A 23,268-nucleotide genomic window follows, 5' to 3' on the forward strand; every position below is an offset into this window, starting at 1 on the left:
ATACAAACACATACACACACACACATATATATATACACACACATATATGCACACACACACACACACACATATATATATATATATATATATATATATATATATATATCCTTTAAAACTATGGGATAAGACAGGTACAGTGGCATATACCTATACTTCCAGCACTCAAGAGGCTGAGGCAAGAAGACCTCCATGATTTCAAGGCTAGCCTAGGTTGCAGAATAAGATCTTATTTCAAAAAAAATTATCAATAATGCAATTAAAGCAAAATGTGAAATGAATTAATCACCACTGTTCCTATACATTCAAACAATCTGGTTATTTCTATCTTATAGCAAACTAGATATATGCATTGGAATTTCCTCAGTATAGCTTGATTCTGTTGGTGCATTCTATCTTCAAGAGCTACATGGACAGATCATTTATAAACAGGCAACCCAACAAATTGGAGGCAAGTGCCAATCCAGAACATACTGCCACCAGCGGGGACTTCCATTTCCTGGAAGGAGTCATACCAGACAGCGATGTAGTCGTTCACAGCCTCCGTCTGCAGCAAGGTGAAGTTGATGTACACTCCATGTCCGGGAGGGACTGTGACCAGCCACAGGCAATCCTTCAGAATTGGGTACTCATCCGGAAACCCAGGGGAATAAATAGTACCATTCTGTGATGTCACATTATACCCACAGGGAGCTGAAAAAGGAGACATTGGCAATGAACCAGGATGGTTGATTTGTCAGAAGTAGGTCATGATTCTGGGGTCTAAAGCCAAAATTTCCCACTTGTAAGAAATAACTGAAATATTTCTCACACTTCTTTGTCAAACTTACTCCTCTAAAATCTGGAAACTTCAGGACAATTATACCTATAAGTTATCTCAGTCTCATTTAATATATTCTCCAATTCTTTAAAATCCCTCAGGATAGTCATTCCCATATGATTAAAGAAGTTCTGCCAGTCATTGCCTGTGGCTGAGCTGATAATCCATTGGGCTGTCCACTGCAATGGCTTATGCGGAAATCAGACATAAATAGGGAACTAAGTGGTTTTGTTTTCTGTCACTTTGCTAAAGCCTATTTAAGCCCCCCAAAGAGTGGCAGTTAAGCCTATTCGCCTCAAAACAAAGACGTTATCATTTCTTTGCAGATCTGTACCTGAAGAAGGAAGATAAACTTTCTTAAGTACACTTCACAAAAATGTGGCCAAATCTAATGGCATTTGTTTATGTGGAGATGCACCCCCTGATCTATTTTGACTGTCCTTAAAATTGATGGTTATTGTTGCCAAAGCAATTACTTCACTTCTGGAAAAGTGAGATGAACACATAACGCAAAAGCCTGAAGTACATGTGTTTGCTTTCTTCGGCCTTGATAAAGACCATGACTAAAAGCAACTTGGAAAGGAAACTTGTTTGAGTATATAGTTTACAGTCCACCATGATGGAAAACCAGGGTAGGAACTCAAGGCAGGAACTGACACAGACAATGGAGGAATGCTGTTTATTGGATTGTGTCCCCAGGCTTGCTCAAATTAGTTTTTATATAGAATTCAGGACACTTGTTGAGGGATAGCACCACTCACAGTGGGCTAGGCCCTCCCACATCAATTGTTAGTTAGGGCATTTTCTCCATTAAGATTCCTTCTTCCCAGATATGTTTAGGTTTGTGTTCAGTTGAGCAAAACCAATCATTATGCTTCATTCAAATGAGTATAGCAGTGACAGGCACAAGCCAACTTTGAAGTCACACCAAAGGCAGGAAATTTGGTCACCATCAAGAATTTTGAATGACTATCAAATTTTTGTCACAAAAATTTTAGAATTTAGGTGCAATAAAGACATGACACAACACACACACACACACACACACACACACACACACACGAGAGAGAGAGAGAGAGACAGAGACAGAGACAGAGACAGAGAGAGAGAGAGAGAGAGAGAGAGAGAGAGAGAGAGAGAGAACAGACAGACACAGAGAGACAGAGAAAAAGGTTTATCTCAAGATGATAGTAGACTCAAAATCCTGAGATACCATGTACCTGAGCCATCATAGCAGTCACATGCTGGTTTCAATCAAAGTTCAAAGAGACTGAAACAACTCAAGATGTTGATAAACCCACCACCGGAGAAGAGAAAGAGCCATGCAGAGCTTTCTAGAAATTTGACAGTGGAATGATTTAGTGGGTTTTGGAGTCAGACAAGCCATGATTTCAAACATAGTAGAGCAAACATCTTTCAGTGCCGCAGTTTTGACCGTGAGTGGGTGAGGGCTGGAGCCAGCTTAGACCTGAGATCTATAAATGTGCCTCACACCACACAGCCCTCACCAGCCACTTACTGTCCCTGAGGATGGAGCTCCCTCCCCCTCTAGGCTTCCTTACCGAGCTCTGTTCTACATGGGCAGCCTGTGCATTTCTCCTGTCTAGCTGTCCAAGTAGAGTTGGCTTTTACTTGCAAATCCAACTCACTGTCACTGCGTCCTTGTAGTCTTCTCTGAAAATCTTGTTGGCTCATCTAGGATGTGGTTCCAGGATCTTCCCCATAATTCTGTTGAACATGGAAGGCACCCCTTCCTGCTCCTGACAGCCTCCATCCACTAGCCTTTGCTCTGCTGAGAGATCTCTCTTCTCAGTGGTCAATAAGGAGATGATGGTCAATAGATGACTTAGTACTACACATATTGCAGGGACTGGCTGCACCAGCATACTTACATGTTCATGGGTGTTACTTCTTGTTGACATATAACTCAATATCAGCCTTGCAGAGAGTGAGTGACATTGCGATGTCTACAGTCCTTAAGAAACAAGGGCTCTAGCGTTAGCTTTAACAGTCCACAGGCAAAGTGACTTTTGTGTTAAGACTCTAAGCTAATTATTAAAAACTTAATCCAACATAGAGAGGATATTAAACCTATATTGAACATTTCTTAGAAAACCCTGTATAGACCTTCTAATTTAATTCAGTTGTTGCATTATGATATAATTTTGTATGGCTGGTATGTTTCAGTATATTTTAAAGTTCATGACATTATTGCTAGGAATTAACATACAATGCTGCATTTGATCTTAGCCAGAAGGTAGAGGTGTGCAGAACATCCTTGTTCAGTGAAGAGTTTGGCCAGAGAGCTAGACCTCCTTTTGGGAGGCAGCTCAAGAGCATACAGTAGTCTCTCTGTACGAGCAGTGCACAGCTATCTTGGTTCAGAAGGACAAGCTGGTGGACTTAAGGCAATAGAGCTGTGAGCTGCCCAGGTAGACATCTGTCAGTCATGGCTATGCACTGTGGGATGTTCTGTACGGCAAATGGGTTGCTCTGACTGGTTAGTAAATAAAACACTGTTTGGCCAGTAGTCAGGCAGGAGGAAGTATAGGCGGGACAAGGAGGAGAAGAATTCTGAGAAGTGGAAGGCTGAGTCAGAGACACTGCCAGCTGCCACCATGACAAACAGCATGTGAAGATGCCGGTAAGCCATGAGCCATGTGGCAAGGTATAGATTTATAGAAATGGATTAATTTAAGATATAAGAACAGTTAGAAAGAAGCCTGGTATGGCCATACAGTTTGTTAGCAATATAAGTCTCTGTGTTTACTTGGTTGGTTCTAAGCGGCTGTGGGACTGTTGGGTTAGAGAGATTTGTCCTGACTGTGGGCCAGGTAGGAAAACTCTAGCTACAAATGACACCCAACAGGTTGGCAAGAGTTTCCACCTAAAACCTGAGAAAAAAGATACTAAAATGGAGCTAAAAACAGTTCCTAGTTGTCTCTTTCAAGTTAGCGGCAGCCTGTGTGTTTGAGCTACTGTGGCAGGTTCCTGGCATGCATGCTGGACCTGCAGTATGGTGGGAATGAGGCCTTTGCAAGTGTCACATTAAGCTGCATGGTGGATTTAGCCTTTGCTAGTACAAAACAAAAAAAGAGGTTTCTGGGCTACACGCTGCTTGGATAAAAGCATAGACCCACGATAGCTCCCAGAGCTGGCGGTAAACATACCACCGCCATGTTGGGAAGCTGAGGTGGGTGAAGCCAGCAGCCATAGCTCCATTTCAGTCTTGCAAATGCTGCAGTTTAAAGCAATAGATTCACAATAAGACAGATTCAGATGTAATAGTTTACAATGTGTGTAAAATATATGTAGGCTTGAAAGAGACAAAACAGGTGATATATACAGTTATATAAAAAAACATAGTTTAAAAAAAAGTCTTTAAAGAGACAGTAAAATTAATATAAAAAATAAGCCACATAAAGATGAATATTACACAGAGAATCTGGATTGTGTTGTCCTTGGGATTTTTAACTGCAGAAAAACATTTGATTGTAAAAGATGTTGAGTTAAACCAATATGTATATTTTAAAGATACCTTGACTTCAAAGTTTGGATGTAAGGATGTGTTGCTTTGGAAAGGAGCCTCTGCTTTTGTTTCCACAGAAAGCAAGAGGCTATGGATTTGTTCCAGATTAAGATACATCAGGTTTGACCAGCCAAGACCCCCTGAGAGGTCTCCGATGACACCATGGCCCAGATGATCCAACATCCAGATGGTTTGAAGGCAACTGGCTCAGACAATACAGCCTCATGGACTATTCCATAATCCTAAAATTTTCTTTGTGTCCCCATAAGATACAGCGCCCCCCTCCAGCAGGAAGTAGTAAGAGAAGCTATGCCCAAATTCCCAAATTATATATAATTTTACTTTGTTAAAACCTTCCTTTTTGAAAAAAAAAAACAAAACCAAAAAACAAAACAAAAGAAAAGGGGAAGTGCTGTGGGATGTTCTGTATGGCAAATGTGTTGCTCTGATTGGTTAGTAAATAAAACACTGATTGGCCAGTAGTCAGGCAGGAGGAAGTATAGGCGGGACAAGGAGGAGAAGAATTCTGAGAAGTGGAAGGCTGAGTCAGAGACACTGCCAGCCGCCACCATGACAAACAGCATGTGAAGATGCTGGTAAGCCACAAGCGATGTGGCAAGGTATAGATTTATAGAAATGGATTAATTTAAGATATAAGAACAGTTAGCAAGAAGCCTGGTATGGCCATACAGTTTGTAAGCAATATAAGTCTCTGTGTTTACTTGGTCGGGTCTGAGCGGCTGTAGGACTGTTGGGTTAGAGAGATTTGTCCTGATTGTGGGCCAGGCAGGAAAACTCTAGCTACAGCTATGCACATAGCTACATCAGAAAGGCTTGGCACTGGAACTGGATGGGTTTCCCAAAGTAGGCAGTCATCATCGCATTGAATCCGGAGAGCCACCTAAGATAATTTGAACATCTTTTCCCTGTCATAAACTGCACTGACAAACTCAGGTTTCCCAATCTCTTGGAAAGAGCCTTGTATGGTGGCCTCTATAACTCCAGTGTCAGGAGAGACAGAGAGACTTGATCAGCCAGCCAGTCTAGCTTATCAATGAGCTCTGGGTTCAGTGAGAGATCTTGTTTCAGAAAGAAAGTTGGAAAAAATAAAGTTGAGAGCAGCAAAGGCAACCAAGTCTGTCTTCTGGGCCCCATATGTATTTCTTTACACACATACACACTCACATGCACATGCACATTGCACTCAGATGTACATAGATATACATTTACATACACATGCATGAACATGCATACCACACTTAGATATGCATAGATATGCACAAAATTAAAATATAAAGAGAATGCCAAAAAAATATGGCATCATATTTAAACTGTGCCAAACAATACAGACCATTGATTCTCCATATTAGAGAACTAGGCTTAAAACTAGTTAAATAAAATATAAACTAATATATAAATATATATATATATAACTAAATATAAACTAAAATATAAAACTAATAAAATAAAATATAGGATACTTAATTTCTCTTTAATATTAGTATAAAAATCAATGAATTGACCTCATATTTGTGAATTAAAAGTATTCAAGTTAAAATCAGAAATCAAAAAAGATTTAAATCCTTGTAATTTCAAAGTAATTGACAGCTGTCAATCTGAGAGGGTGTTATTGCTGGCTCATCTTTTGGTTTATTTTGGTGAAGATGGGGTTGAACACATGGCCTTCTCATGTTCAATGTCTGCTGCACCCTCATCCCTAAGTAAGAGTTTTCAAATGGAAAATAGATGCAAATATTATTTAAAATATCTTAATGAGAAACAAAAATCCAGACACATTATAAAAAATTATTTTATATGAAATTAAATAAGTATTTGAATTTTTAAATACAGCTAAGAGGCTTTCTTAATTTTATGGTTGTTTTTAAGATTATTAGAATGAAAAATATAGGTGAGATGGGTTTTAAAAGCATACCACATACTTTTTTCTTTCCTGCTTCAGTAAAAATTCACAGCTAGGTACCTTCCCTTCCCCATGAGATAGAGGTTTTTAACATTTCAAAGGCCCATGGAGTTGGAGATTTCATTATTATTCATTCAAAGGTGCTGCATGTGTAATGCAGGATCCAGGCTTGACAGTAAGCTCTATGCTGCAGACACCTCCTCATAGATGCCATGCCTCATCAGTTTGTTTTACCGTGACATTGCAGAAATGCCTAAGTCATCCTAAACATCAGGAAGCCACAGTGAAGCAGGGCAGTGTAATTTCTGCTCAGAGGCAGCACAGGCTGTGTGGGTACCTAGACCACAGCCGACCACTGCTCAGCATCCTAGGAATTCAAATCACCATGTCACCATCCTGACTGGCTGATGGAGGCAGTCTGAAGACAGGGTTGTGCTCCTACCTTTGGCTCTCAGACTACTGAAATAATGTGGGGGCAAGAAACTGACATTTCCCCAGGCATCTCACGCTGGGAGAAGTAAAGTCTGAAACTGGGCTCCAGCCAGAGTCTCACAGTTCTGGTAACTTGTAAGACCCCCCCTTTTACAAGGGGCTGGAGCTGAGATGACGATGGGACCATAGTGGTCAGGACCACACCTTGGCAGGGACTACTAATCACCTGTACCTCTTGCCTTCTGTGTAAAACTCAGCCTCATGTCAGCAATCTCAAGGATAGACTTGGTGGTTGGAGGTCACTCTTCCTTTATTCCTCATCCCAATGTGACCACAGTGAACACAAAATTTTCACAATTACTTGATTCCTTAGTTGGCCGATTGAGAAAGGATGTCCAAGGCTAGCTCCTTAGAGCTCCCAGGGCTCAGGTACTGATCCTAATAACTCGAGTCACAACTCACACAGTTAGGCTTCAGTTCTCTGGAAGAATCCCTACTGTGTGTTGCTACTACTGCTGTGTCCTCCACCTAAAGTGCTCTGCCTCCGAGCAACCAATACTGTGAGCTGTTCAAGGTCCCCTATGACAATGAACTATTTTCTGCAATACAGATGCACAATGGAATTAATATTAAAGTTGAACAAACAACAGTGTGATGGTTAATCTACACTGTCAACTTGATGAGATTTAAAATCAGCATGGGAACAGCTCTCTGGGCATACCTGTGCGGGGGGGGGGGGGGGGGCGGGGGGGGCAGGGAGTTCTCTAGATTAGGTTAATAGGATGAGATCTACCCCCAAATGTTGGCAGTCCGATCCCATCGGCAGGGATCCTGGACTGAATGAAAATGAGAAAGAGAACTGAGTGCCAGCATTCATCATCTCTCTGTGCTTCCTGTCCAGATGCTTCGTGACCACCTGCCTCGTCTTCCTGCCACCATGACTTCCTCAGCAGGATGGAAGACATCTTCAAACTGTAGTCACAATAAGCCCTTCCTTAAGTTGCTTTGTCAGGAAATTTGCCACAGCGATAAGACAAGTAACTAATAATAAAAAAGACTTGCCAGGACTAAATCCTGTATCATCGCTGTCCCCTGTAACCACTGTGGAGGTCAAGGAACCTCATCACCTCCCATTTTCTTTTGGGGCCTGTGACAATTGGCAGGCTCTTGTGTCTGAGGTTGAATTTTCAGTGTTTGCATCTAATACTTTGTTATCTTTATAGTTTCCTCAAGCATAGACTGTACATTCTTTAAACTTCCTATTATGTGATATCTATTTGAAATATATAGTCTATTTTAGGGAATCTCAATGAGCAAGGAAAGCCCCTGCTGACTGAACTATTGAAGTACTGCTTGTTCACTGAATAGTTCCTGTCCTGGGTTTCCTAGGAGAAGCTCAACGGTCCCCAGGGGAGATGAGGAGCCTACCGTCACACCGTGGGAAAGGGTAGTTCCAGTTCCTGTCAGTGCCATGCTGGCAAGTGAGCACAGGATGGCCCAGCAAGATGTAGCCTGGGTAGCACTCAAAGGAGATCGACTGGCCCACGCTGTAGTCTGAGTTGATCATGAACCCGTTCTGGAATGCAGGTGGGTCTGGGCAGTTCTGTAACTCGTAAGCTGAAATGACAAACAGACAGCATCAAGCTCCCAGCAGGTGTCGGGCTCAAAAGGGTTATAGAGAAGACATATAAGTGCAGTCGGCTCCTAAGGATATAAATATCTAAAAACCATCTCTTCCAAGTTTCAGCTGCCATCCTGAATGAGGCAAGAAGTAATTAGTAGGAGGAGAGGTTATAGCCACATGCACTTAGTAAGCACCTAGTGTGTGCATCCATAGATTCACAACATACACACAAAAGGAACCTGAAAAAGTTTACTCCCTTGGTAAGAAGTCATAGGCACAAACTAAGTTAGAAAGCAAGAGAAGCAGTAACCAAAAGGCCTGACTGGAATGCTGAGTGAATGGGGATCTGGTGTTTCTCTCTGAATGTAAGGGAGACACACCACCCATCTCTGTGTTTCCAGATGCACAGTATGCTCTATTTTGTTTAACTTCATCATTTGGGACAAATAATATAGGAATCTCCTTCACTTTTTTTATTTTTCAAGAAAAATAGAACTGTAGAATCATGACGCTAGCAATTACTTTTTGCACAATTGCTATAATAACTATTTATTGTGGTTTAATCATTAAAATAATTATGTTCTATCGGGTGTGGTGGTTTATGCCTTTAATAGAGGCATGGAGAATAGAGACAATCAGAGCTTTGGGAGTCTGAGTCCACCCAGTGTTTCATAGTGAGATCTTGTCTTAAATATACAAACATTTCCGAGTAAAGATTCTAGCTGGGATGACAGCCAGTGTGTCCTGCTCTTGCGCCATTGTTGCAAGATTAGCCATGAATCAGTAATGTGAGCTAGCCCACAGGTCAGGTGCAACTCTGGCTATAGGCATCTCAGAGCTAAACAAAGCCCCACAGACAGCTCCTACGTATGCTCCCGTCTTTCCATCTCTGGCACCACCAATGCATAGAAGAATGTCCTGACTCCCTTTTCAAAGCCACATGGATATACTGCACAAGCAGCTGTGGAAAAGGGTGCTTAGTGTCTCTGGGATAAAGCACACAGGCTCCTGTATTGAATGTAGGTGGAAAGTTTGAGAGGCGGGGCCTAGATAGAGAACCGGTCACTGGTGCATGACTGTGATGACTGTACCTACTCAGGTCTTTCCTCACACACGGCTTCCTCTCCACCATGATGTGCCTAAGGAGATAGCCTTCTCCACACATTCTCATCACCATGATGTTCTGTCCAAGCACACAGGGCCTAGGCAACCAAGGACTGAATTCTCCAAAGTTATGAGCCAAATCAACCCTTTCTCCTATAATCCTGCAATCTGATCATCTGTCGCAGTGATGAAAAGGTAATTAACATAGAGACCAGATGAGACTCTCAAACACTGTTAGAAAGAGTATGATTCCCGGGTAGCCTCTTACACACAATAGAACATTGAATGATAATGAAAAAAGACATGAGGGGCTCACAGAAGTGTGACGTGGAAACCGAATGGACACATATACCAGCTATCCATTCCACCATTCAAGATGAAGGTGTGGCTTGAAATTCATAAGTAAATACTGAAAAGTACTCTGGGCTGGGATGCCTACCTGGTGCATCAAATACAAAGACTTCCCATCTTTGTATTAACTACCTGAAATCAAGAGGCCATAGGAGAAATGGAACCAAAGGCTCATGGCATGCTTGGGGAAATGAATGAGCATACTACACGGACACTCATAGAACAGAGCCACAGCATTAGAATGGGAGGCAGATACAAGCTTAGACCCAAGAGGTGGGTCTGAGCACCTCCTGGGTTGTGTTCTGGGTCTAAGTACCTCCTGGGTTGTGTTCTGGGTCTGAGTACCTCCTGGGTTGTGTTCTGGGTCTGAGCACCACCTGGGTTGTGTTCTGTGCTCAGGGTCTCGACATTCCTAGGGAGGCCCTGTGGGAAGATGCCAAGTGGGGACATCCAACAGAGACTGTATTCTGAAGGATCTGTGTACTTTCTGTATAGAGGGTCTTCAAGAACATTTGCCAAACAGTAAGCATTACAAAATGTCATTGTTATCAATAGTTTATATTTATTTAGGGAGGTACTAGCATGGTATACTTTCTCTTCGAGATGACATTGTGCAATAGTCACAGGTCATTGGCTTTCTCATTTAAAGCAACATGATTGGCCATAACCCTTCAGGAGAGCAATCTGGATAGTTCCATGGGAAGACTGTGTTCAGTACTTACTCTAGCAGTACTGTTTGCAGAAATATCTGTCTTGAGGATAATTTCAAAGGAAAAAAGGCTAAATATTTAAGAATGTCAAGTGCAGCATTATTTACATTAAGATAATCAAAAGTCTAGACAAATAATAGCTGACATCTGAGATGGTCTCATAAATACTAAACACACACCATGCAGGGCTCACATGTAAGAGTATTTCTATTTTGCAATGGTGCGGGGAAGGGTTACTACAGTTGCCCTTCTTAAATTGGTTCTTCTCCTGGGCTAGTGATGAGCAGCACAATCCTCTCCTGTGATTGTGGGCAGTGATGGGGAACTTCCCATCCCAGCGAGCTCTGCCGTTGCTAGGAGAAACCACCCACGCTCTACAGTGTGCTGTGATACTAATCTGGGATGCTCCATGGACCTGTGCATTAAATACATCTTTAGCTTACAATACTGTCAACTTGTCACGGTTTCAATATGAAACCCAGCTGATGGCCTATTAAGGGAAGCTGTGGAAACTTCAGGAAGGGCTAAATGAGGGGGGAAAGTCAACATTTCAGGTCACTTTTGAGTGTTACACTAGCTCTCCAGTCTGCTTCTCTATCTGCTTCCTATCTTTTTTTTTTCAAATTTATTTTTAATCATGTGAGTTTGTGTGTCTCCATGAGACCATGTTTGTGGGTATCAATGGAGACTAGAGATGTTGAATTCCCTGGAGCTGTAGTTATAGGTGGCTTCACCTATGCATGGTGGGCCTGACATGAGTGTTTGGAATTGAACTCAGGTCCTCTGGGAGAAACATACATACTCTCACAACTGCCAAGCCATCTCTCCAGGTTCTACTGCCACACATTCCTGATGTTCTGCCTAAGCATATGGGACCAAGTGACCATGGATTGAACTTCTGCAGCCACCCTCCCATTAACTGTTTATCTCAGACATTCTGCCATAGACATGAGGTAAGTAACCAATGGGCAGCCTACAGTGGGATTCTGACAATGGCCCAGAGGTGAGGCAAGGTGCATCTATATTACACCGATACATTTCCGTGTGTATCCTCCCACTCATCTTCAGTATCAGGAAGATGCTGCACAGACGGCAACCGGACTCCATCATTGAATTCAACCGTGGGTGACAATGTAAAAAAACCCTAAAGCTGAGCCACCAGCCTCACTTGGCTTTAGTCATTATTATATATGCAATTATGCAGTGTCTCTAAGGGAGAAGCACCTTCAGTGGTTGACAGTGGGATAACATGACCTAGAAGACATTCTAGAACCTCAAAGTCCTCAAAAGAACCCTTGGTCTTGTATCTCACAGGGACTAGAGCTGGAGAAAGGACTCCATCCAGACAAATTCCCCAGAGTAAGGTGATAACATGTGGTCTAGAAGAAGCTGAGTTCAGCTTCAGGAGCCAGAGTTCTACCCTGCACAGGAAAGCAGATATGAAGAAAATGAACCCCATTCAGAGGAACTAATATGACATGTTTTATCTCTTATACAGAACTTAGATTTAAATATAAATATTATAGTAGAAAAAAAACCTCCTGGCCAAGATACTAGACCCTCTGGACTGGTGGAGACCTAACATTCCAGTTGAGTGGGTCAATTACTTTGGCTAAGGGCCACCCCTGGGGAGGTGAGCTCACTGTAGGCCACGCTAAGGAGATGGGCAGAATAAGAAGTCCTTTAATGAAGTGCTATACTTTTTCTTCTCAGAGGCCCAACTCTGGTGTAGAAGCTTGTAACTTACAGCCATACAGAGTTTTAAGTCTGGCTGCTTTTCGGAATAATTCAGCAAAGCATAACTTTCCCTTCTTCCTCTCTATCTCTTTTCCAAGCCTGCTTTCCTTAACACCTTTGTACAACATTTTGGGTTTCCTTACTCTTCGCTAAAGCTCCCTCCCTTCTATGAGGCTGTCTGTCCACCAAGTGTGTGACTTAAAAGGCATGCCCCCTCACTCTACCCCCTCTGCCTCTGCCAGACAGCTGCTGAGATTTACAGCTTGCCTGACCTGAGATTTTTTTTCTTTTAAACTCTGACAAAATGGACCTAAAGCTTTTGTATGTTCCCACTGGAAATACTCATGAGACTAGGAACCCCAGAAGGAGACCTGATCTGCAATCCCCCACACCCATACCTGGAATCCTCAATCCCTTACTCCACAGTGTCTCTCCTGAGACAGCTCTGCAAGCCACAAACCACAGGGCCACCTCTGCCTCTCAAGGGCCTCCCCATGCTGAAGGCTGCAGATGTAGCCTTTGCCTGAGAACCAGCGTTCTGTATCCCACTGTGGCTGCCATTCACCTTTACAATGTTGCTTGATCCTCAAATGACGCTGTAGATGCATACTCTCCAAAAGAAGAGAAATTCCATGCCCTGCCAACTAAGGACAAAGCTTCTTTTTCAATACACTTTTTACCTGCCCTGACTCTGCTTTACTTTGGACACAATGAAAATGATGAGGGGAAAAATGCACCCTTCAATTGAGTCAGTAAGATTGCTAGTAACACCCCCAAGGAAAAAAGCAAAATGAAAGCTGATTGCCCATTCTCAGAAAAGGAGAAGTGAATGAGACTACCTGCAAGCAAGCTAACCCAGACTTCATTGGGAGCGTCATTCAGGGTTTAGTGGTGCCTCGGAGGCTCAACATACAAGCATCACTCACAGGGGAGCAAAATAAACAAGGTCATGGTTAACATATATCCCTAGTGAACACACACACACACACACACACACACACACACACTCGCATACATGCATACGCACTTTATTAATTTTGTTGTAAAGCCTGCTGGATAATTAAAGAGCTATAATTGGGTTTTCTTTAGGGATGGATAAAGCTGGGCTGAAGGCAGCAGCCATTTCTACCCACATAATCAGCCTCTGTGACAGGCTTGAATTGGGGAATTAAAGTGGCCTTTCAGCTTGAAACTCACGATTCTACACTAACAGCCGCAGGCTATTATAATAGTTGGAAAAAGAGGTTTTTCTTTTCCTTAATAGCATCTAAGCTACAGATGGTGGCCCACACAATTTCTCAGTTAGGCACACACAAGCATGAAAGTTATCCAAGCTGGCTGTTCTCGAAGACCCGATGGCTTACACCCTCCCTCTGTAACCATCATGGATCTCAGGAATACTTGCTAAGTGAGCTATCCCACTGGTTATGTGACCTCTAGTACCAATATCTATCTACTGATGAAATCAATCAGATTACTACACAGTTACAACCCAATCCAGACATTGCCTGAGGCCTTGGCTGAGGCATCTTTAACTAAATAGCTTTCCACAGCCTGGACCATGATAGTGTCTCATGTTTTGATTCACCAAAGGATAAGTGAACAACCTTCATGGCATTAAAATAACGTCTCCTATGTTGACCCAAAGGACCTTTACTCCAGAAGTAACAAGGGGGGGGATGAAGAAAGGTGAAAGAAATGGTCCCTTTTCCTTCAGAAGAGCCACAGGGAGTTTCCTTGAACACTGGGCTCTCCTCTCTAAGAGTCTAGTCTAGAGTGAAGGGAATTTCTACTTTAGTGGGAACTTCTTCCAGCACAATGAAAGATGCCCTATAAGAGAAGGGAAGGATGCAACCATTTGTTGCCCTCAGTTGGGAGCATTCTTCTTCAGTCAAGAGCCTCACACTGAGAGCAAGACTTATCAGGCATTTAGGTGAAAGGGAACAGGATAAGTCCCTGTCTACCTTTTCCCCAGGGAACTCCAAGTTGTTCACAATATTGCAGTGGTAGAAATGGACTGAGTTTCAGAAATACATCAATGTCCTTTGTAAATGACAGCTCTGTCCATAGGAACAGTTAGTATGTTTGTGTACCACAACAATCTCTTCAATCCACATTGTACAGAGAGGCTGTTTAATTGGTCACTGCAAAGTGTACCCTCCATACTCATAAAGTTAACTCACACAGAAAACTCAAAGCATTCTCATTGTAATTATAATTATAATTGTAATTATAAACAAGCAGATCTTCCATATCCCATGGTCTATTTAGCATATATACATACACACACATTATGAGATATATATATATAAAAAAAAGGAAGGAAGATACTGGGTGCAATACCCAGCCTCATCTTGTGTGCGACACTGAACAACAGATATTAGCCACATCTACCCTGAGTCTCGGTGCTTTATAAGTGCTTTCCATGACAGCCAATGGGACCAGCAGTGATTGTTCTAATGTCTCTTTCACTTTTGAATTGATACCTAGCTCAGTGACAAACAGCCACATACCCTCATCCTTCCCAATGCTTCACTTAGAAATGGGACGCAAACATTTCATGTTACTTAGCAAAGTCCTTTTTCTAAGTCATTTAACTTCAAGACGGCTCTAACCAGCAGCAGCATTTTTTGACCTTTAAGCAAGCCAAGAATATGAGACAAAACTGAGGAATAAGATACGCACAGCAGACATCACTGTGAATGACAAGGCCTGTCCTCATGATATACGTATCTTCTTTGGAGTTATTGATTGTACCCAAAGCTTATAAATCTTGTGTAGAAACTATGGGTGCCTCTGCATCTAACAAATCATTGTCAGTGTCTGTTTGCCAATTTCTACACTTTATACAATGACAAACACTGGTAAACCATCGTATCACCATCCCTGTTAAATATGACAGTCTATGAGAAATGAGTGTGTCTCAAGTTCATGCTGTCATTCTTCATTATATAACTGATTTCCATGCTTTCTAGTTATGAAAAATGAATTATAATAAATTATGCTGTTTAGTGACATCTTTAATGTGAATATTTAAAAGCCAAGTGTCAAGTGGATAACATATTTGCTCAGCCAACTAGATGCCTAGATGGTTCTCCTTCAAGAGTATTCACAGGTCCAGTTTCTAGAAGGTTAAGCAGGTGATATCACTGAGCACAGGTACAGGAAGTCACAGCCTGCCTGCTGGCCTGCCTCCACTAAAAAGTGGAGAGCCTTACCTGAACCCCAGTATCTTTCCCATGGAGATACTTCCAGATTTTAATGTGCAAGAAGAAGGGAAATTTGACCCATGGGTATCTCTTGAACTGTTGACATCTAATTGCAGACATCAACATCGATAATTACTAAAATCGTAAACCATACAACATGTGACCCCTTGTCTAGGTGATTCCTACACAGACTTCTCCTGGGGTCAACTGTTTACAAGTCATTCAGCTTGGATTAAGATAATTATTAGAGACCTGGAAATTATAAAAAAATAAAAGTTATAAAAAAGCAAACAATAAGATTACATGAGATAAAGTAGTTGGAAGGCAATACTGAGGTGGGACTCTGTATTGGAAGGAAATTGAAATGTTGAATACACAATCAGGGGACACAAGCAAAGAGATACCTCAAAAGTGCTGCATCTGCTGGAGTTGGCCAATGGTTTGAAATATAACTATGTAATAGTTTCCTTATTGGCTCAGATATTAAAATCATGCAAATTAACACCAAGATTTACTCTAGCTTAAAAGAGTTCATGCAGATGTTGCCCACACTGAAAGGGTCTGTCAGCCCAGGAAAGGGGCCATTCGTCTTCAGTACTGTGACCCTGTCCTTTAGAAAGGAAAACTGTTAGTGTTTTTAGAAGGCTTCTTTTCAACAGCACAGAGTGGCAGAAGAGGTAAGCCTTTAGTCAGAAATGTTTTGCATATCAACACCTTATAGAAGAACTTTAAACATGAGTTTAAACTCTTTTTAATGATTCTCTTTTGGTGGGCAGTCCCCACATCTCTTTAGTTTTATATTTTTCAGGAGGGAAACTCATGGTCAAATGTATGTTCTGTGTAAATCCTGATGGTCAAATCACTTTCTAGGATCCAATCAATACGGAGTAATCATATGATCTGTTTTAAAAAGGGGACTAGGCATGGTGGCATACAACTTTGATCATGCCAGCACTTAGAAGGCAAAGGCAGGTAGATCTCTCCAAGTTCAAGGCCAGCTCAGTCTGTATACTGAGATTCTGTTTCAAAGTGGGAGTCAGTGACATGAAAAAAAAATGGCTCCTTATGTAAAGGCACTTGCTGCTGCTGCAGCTTGTAACCTGAATTCTAACTGGGAAACCTACACAGTGAAGGGGAAAAATGACTCCTCCAAGTCATCCTTTATCCTCCATGTCTGTGCTGCAGCACACATGCCTCCCTGGCCATAAATTCTAAAAAAAGAAAATAGATTTTTAAGGGGTTTATTTATTCTTTATGTGTATGATTGGTTTGCTTGCCTGCGTGTTTGTGTATCATAAGTGCTTGAGGAGGCCAGAAGAGGGCATTAAAGATGTGAGCTGCAGTGACTGTGCTTGGAGCTGAACCTGGGTCCTCTAGGCTCATATATTTGAATGTTTAGCCACCAGGGAGTAGAGCTGTTTGGAAGGCTTATAAGGATCAGGAGGTACAGCCCTGTTGTAGTACCTACGGCCTTGTTGTAGGAAGTGTGTCACTAGGGGCAGGCTTCGAGATTTCAAAAGCTCATGCCAGGCCCAACTGCATTCTCTCTCTTCCTGTTTCCTGTAAATCAGGATGTAGGCCTCTCGGCTATTTCTCATACAGCACTATGTCTGCCTGTGTACCAACATGCTTTGTGCCCTGATGATAAACCTCTGAAACTAGAAGCCAGCCCTAATTAAATGCTTTATTTTATGAGTTGCCTTTGTCATAGTGTCTCTTTGCAGCAATGGAGCAATGACTAAGATACTGATGTGTCTCAAACAACATTCAAACAGGGGAAAGGACATGATGCTGAGCCGAGAGAACGTACAAGTGCCAGTGGCTGCCATTCTTACCTCTGATACCAGCTGACTCTTCTGGTCCAGTCCATGTCCTAAAGGGACAAAGGCTATAAGGGACAAGTGACCGAAGAGAAGGCCTTGTGACTGGAGGTGTATGATGATGAAAGGGTAGAAAGAGGAGAGGAGATTAGGCTGAAGGTGGGGTCTAGATGAGGTCTTTACCTGGCTCAGCTTTTCCTCTGTGTTCTTAGCCCCATGTTCCAGGACTGTCACAATTCCACAAGTCAGAGGCCGACATGTTTTGGGAGTCCATTTGGCTACACAAGACTTTAACCAATCAGGGATATTTAAGATTAAATGCAGCATAAGGAGCATCTGCAGAGCCATTTGTCTCAATGCTTACCTTGGTAACTGAGTTTAAATCCTTGTCGGTTCTGTGAGTGGTCACTATAGAAGCGGATGAGGGTTTCATGTGTAGTGCTCAGCAGTGATGCAGGCAGGTCAGGGCCACTGAACTGGCCCATCATTGGACTGCTGTGGTAAGGTCCATTTTGGATCTCCAGGTAGTCATGGTTGGCTTCAGTTGAGAAATTCAGAAACTGGATATGCGCACCTATGAGAAAACATGAAATCTTCAGAAAGTTCAGGAAAATGTATCCAAGATCATGGCTGACCAAAGGAATTATCACTTCATTCTATTAAAAAAGAGGGGCATGGTGGAGGAAATACTGTATCTTTGAAGAACACCTTGGCTTAGCTTAACTCTGTGTGATCTTTGTCTGCAAAATTCATACTCACAAGTCAATTTCTGTGAAATATGAGTACTGCCAGCACCATATCACAGAGAGGCACAGATATCATTTTTAGAATAGTAATTTAAGGACGTGTCACTACAACAATGATTATAACCCAAACAGAAGGCTGGCATCATACATGATACCATTCACATGTTAATCATGATTTTAATCAAAGTAGTCAATACTAAATTAAAAATACAAAACAAACTTTATAACATATTCTAGGGTCTTCAAGACGAACCATTAAGTAACAGTACTTGTTTCTAAGCCTGATGACATATAATCAATCCCTGAGATCCACATGGAAGGAGAGAACCAGCTCCTATAAACTGACCTCTGACCTCCACACATATGTAGTGGCATGTGAGCATACACGTACATAGATACAAAAAACACACACACAAAAATGAATGTAATGAGTTTTTAGAGGTTCATTTTTATATTAACTGGGTTATTATACTATTACATAAAAGATGTTTTAGATAAGCAGGGATTATATTTAATTGTATTACATGCAAAGCAAGTTACAGAGGCTCTCAAGAAACCCAGTCTGATAAAGGTCAATGTGACTCTCAGAATCAAGGCTAAGATCAAGATACAAAAGACTGGCTCAGCTCCGTGAACCAGAATATTGTTCTCATTGATTTGTGTGGACAAGCTATGGTCAGTAATGTAGAAGAAAGCCCAAATCAAGACAGTTTAGAGCCTTTTCTGTGGTGCATGGCCTTTGGATGTTTGAATGCTGTCTCTAAACTAGTTTTAATTTGTTTGAAAATTTAAAACAGAAGCCCAATGACATTAGTCTTTGAATAAATCCATGAATGAGCTTGGCAATGGAGTCTAAACTATGGATATTAATAATACAATAAAAACTACTTTCTCATTGTTTTTCCCCTGTTCCCCTAAGGTGGTTCTCAAGAGCAAACCCAGGGTCTCCTACATGCTAGACCAGTGTTCTGTCATTGAGTTACATCCTAGTCCCTCCTGATTTTGATGGTAAAGAGTGAATTTTCATCGAACATAATATGTTAAAAAATTAAATCCAGTGCTTACATGAGCTATCCTAGCTAAGAGCAGAAACAGAGAAAATAGCAGATATCCAAGGAAGGGGGTTATAAAAATGTCAGGTGAGTGAAGAACTACAAAGAAGAGCTAAGGAAGGAGTTGTGGGGAAGAAAGGACAAAATGATTTCGTAAATTTAAAGTCTTACAAGGAAAACTTGCAGGAGGGATACCCATCAAACTATTGTCCTTCTAGTTGGCTTAGCAGAAGGCCAACTACCCTGTCAGAATCCCATTTGCCAGCCTCTATCCCCAAATCAATAAGTGGGGTGATGCTTGCTGCCACTGTAATTTTAGAGGTGAAGCACAGAGGCTCAGCAGTATCAGGTGCTATGCCCACTGTCACACCAGGAAGGTCACAGTGAGGTTTACATTCAGCCCAGATTGACACAGTCCTTGCTTCCTGTGGATTATCGTGACATAAACTAGACCATAGCTAATCACCTCATGAATCAAGTGCATTCTGCTACTTCTTAGAGAAAACTAGTTTGCATTGAATTCATTCAACTTGGTTCAAAAGAGGAAGAATGAGAGAGGTAGCAGACATGAAACTTTAGAAAGAGGCTGGAGGGACAAAAGTTAGAAGAGGAAGAAATAACTCCAATTAGAAAGCCAACATTTGAAAATTTTCAAGTAAGTGGTGGCTTCATCTTACATCATCTTGGTGAATACACATTATCTTATTAGGAGGCAGGTAAGGGATGCCTGATCTACTGTTCTGGCTTACAACAATTCAGAGGAAATTCAAAGACGATAGCCATACCAAAAGCCAACCACATGGAAGACAGCCAACATCTAAATAGTAGAGGGTGGAGAAAAGGAGGCTTTCTTACTCCCATGGAATTAAACTTGAAAAGGAAGTAGGATCATGACAATTATAGTATTGTGAGCAAAATTACCATTTTAAGAGGGATAAAGAATCCAGCCACACATCACATTACCTAATGCCTATCAGCAAATGAAACTGAGCTTGGCTTTAATCTGGCTTAAAGTGGGATTGTATTGCTATCTAATTTCTAACAAACTTCTTCCAGTTTGACATTACAGAGCCCAACTGAAGGGATTAGAACAAATGCAGCCTAGTCATCCTTTTATTATCTCACAGAATATTCTAAAACTCTATGAATATAGCAAGAAAGGCAATCGAAGACTCCATCTCTGCTGAAATTTACACAGCACACTTTCATCTGGTGGTAGTTATGCTTTGAAGATCAAGTGCCAGTGTGGAGTCCACTGCACAAAGGATTTGCCTTCCAACTCTGATGAAGCTTTAAGTAGTAATGTGGTCCTGACTTTGCAGCAAAGTCCTCATTTCCAGCGGATGGAATTTATGAGTATTAACTTATCTGCTATGTGTGTAGCAAACCATCTAAAAGACCCTTTATACTTTCCTCATGGTACCAGATGGTCCAAGCATTTTATAATTTAGGATATCGTTTTGTGAGATCATAGTACAGTGGTTTATAAAGAAAAGGAACATGATAAAACAGAAAGAAAAAACAACAAAACAAAAAAACAATAGACTAGCTGTATTACATTTCTCTTAACTGCACCGTTAGATGTATTCTAGAAAACAGACCTAGAGAGTCTAAGTAGATTCTAAGTAGATTCCATTTCACCAAGGCAGTACACACAGAGGCTGAAATCAGTGAAAAGGAAGAAAATAGCCCCCAAATGTGAAGACAGTGGCTACTGAGACAGAGACCATTTAAATGATCCTTGATGCTTAGTCTAGGCCGCCATGAAAGATAGACAAGTAAAAAGTCTCTGACATAATGCTAACCTTTGAGTTTCTCACAGGTTTATAAAAGTATCTTGAAGAATGGGAAAGAACTGCTAAGGAGTTTAAATGAAGAAACTGCAGGTAAGACAAGGCACTCCAAGAAACCATGATTGTTGAATGAAAATCCTAGTGTTAGCGTAGGGCTATCTACCTATATGTTTTTGGCCAAGGAGACCCATAAGGCCTCATAAGCCACAAAGCTGTTGCCATTACTGCTAGTTGCATGCCAGAATTAGATGAGAAGTTGGTGTTGCTGAAGACCCTTGCATAGTTTAGCTTCAGGACATATGGACATCAGAGTGTGACTTACCTGGAAACTCTCTCCTTGCTGGCTAGCTTTCACAATGCTGCAAAGTGACACATGAGATGCTGAGGGAGAAGTCTCACTAACTGTCCCGCTTGGTTATAAGACTGCACGCTACAGCAGCAACACACTGTAAGTCAAGGCCTGGCTTCTGGTGCATTCATGGCACAACTGTCATGGATATCAATTGCTTTCCAATCGGATTGAAGGTCTGATCCATAGGAGGGGATTTGGTTCTGGTACTGTAAGTCAAGCCTGGGAGGAAATAGGCTTCAGTGCAGAAGCAATTGCTATTGTTCAATTAAACAGATGTGATTAGTCTATCAAGTTGCCTTCTAATCATTTGTGTTTGCACACAAGTTTACTATGCTGTCAGCTTCAATTATTTATGCAAGGGGACTCTTTCATGTAAGAAAAGATGTGCTAGACACACCTGTTCAAATTTCTGAGACTAAATGATGTGATATAGCAGCCTGATAATCAGGCATCTATATCATCCAATCTTCTTACTCAAAGCTCAGAGAAAGATGCCCAGAAAGGAACAAAAAGATATAAGGCCCAGAGGAAGGGGTAGATAGTTGTTCTCTAACTCAAAGCACATCTTGCTGGAGGGAGGTGCAAAGCTGTTTGAAACTCTTGAAGGAAATGGAATTTACATGGCTCTGGAAATCAATAAAACTCAGAAGTTTCAGGAAGTTCCTGAAATTACAAGATTCACAGGGATCCTTCACAAGATTATATATAAGCAGTAAGAACTGCTGTGGACAGGAGGCCTCCAAGTGACTAAGCTGTTTGTAAGTTGTACAGGGAGCTCCAAGGATGCAGCCCTCAAGAGCTGCTGTCCTTGCTGTGGTGGGATTTTGGGTGAAGTAATTACACTGAGACATTTATGCATCTGTAAGTAACTCTTCAATCATACTCCCCAAAGTGAACTCAACAACTCTCTGATTCACTGTTAGAACTGAGTGGAACTGATTCTTTGATCTACCATCAGTGCCCTATAGAGTTATGTCTTCCAAGGAAAAGTCACTCAACTCTTTGCCATGGGCTTTGTCCTCCACCTTGTCCTTTCCCATATGACTTCTTTATGGCTTCTAAAAACTACTGGGTCAAGACTCCATGTGCTGGCCCTCTTGGGCTGCCCTGGTAAGCCCTCTACTTACCATGTCTAACTGAGCAAATGTTGGCTGACAACATCTCTTGTCATATACCTGGCCAAGCCAGGCAGGGCCTTCATCCCACTACATGGTCCCAGTGTTCTCTTATGAGGAAGTGGGCCAGTTATGTCCTCTCTACAGCTTTCTCTCTGCATGCTACTGTCATGGGGCATAGCTATTCAAGAGAAATGCTTTGAAAATGCCATGATCATAGGCAGAAGTTTCTGTCCTGCCAGCAACTATCAAATATCCTGCAGCCACTACCCAAATTATAGCACAAAGACTTATATTAATTATAAATGCTTGGCTGATGGCTCAGGCTTATTATTAACTAACTCTTACAACTTAAATTGACCCATTTCGATTTATCTATGTATTGCCACATGGCCCTGGCATTGCCAGTCTGTTGGCATATTGTTCCTTGGGTGGCTGACTGGTATCTCCCAGACCTATATCTCTGCTTGGATTTCCTGCCTGGCTCTATCCTGCCTTGCCGTAGGCCAAAGTAGCTTTATTTATCAACCAATGAGAATAACACATATTCACAGTGTACAGAAGGACATCCTACATCACATGACCTTCTAGAACAATGATTTATATATAGCTGTTGGTCATGCCTCATTGATATATCAAGTGTTTGGTATCTAGGTGTCCAGTTACTACTACCTAGGACTGCCACCGAGTCCCTCCCTTGGTGCACCTACAGTGTGGCTTTAGAGGGAAGAGAGGAGCTAGAAGCCCATAAAGTGGCTATAGTGAGAACACATGGTAGGTGAAGAGTAGCATGGAAGAAAATCGGGGACTTGTACAAAGATCATGTCCTTCTGAAGTCAAGGCAAAATAAGATTTTAAGTGTTTGTAACAAAGTTACAAATTTTCTAAAGCAGATAACGTGAAAGTCAATAGCTAAATACATCTTAAAATTTCACAAATAATAACCAACATAATAT

The 23,268-nt window shown here is 41.6% G+C and overlaps 1 protein-coding gene across 1 annotated transcript in view; it reads right to left on the reverse strand.

The window, feature by feature from the left end:
- Csmd1 (CUB and Sushi multiple domains 1) overlaps positions 1–23,268 on the reverse strand; it is a 1,274,530-nt gene that overhangs the window by 108,705 nt on the left and 1,142,557 nt on the right. The window contains 3 exon segments of the mRNA XM_059244994.1: positions 513–690; positions 8,128–8,316; positions 17,619–17,828. Coding sequence (XP_059100977.1) covers positions 513–690; positions 8,128–8,316; positions 17,619–17,828 — 577 coding nt within the window.

Source organism: Peromyscus eremicus, chromosome 17, assembly GCF_949786415.1.
Source record: "Peromyscus eremicus chromosome 17, PerEre_H2_v1, whole genome shotgun sequence".
In the NCBI taxonomy this organism is placed as follows: domain Eukaryota; kingdom Metazoa; phylum Chordata; class Mammalia; order Rodentia; family Cricetidae; genus Peromyscus; species Peromyscus eremicus.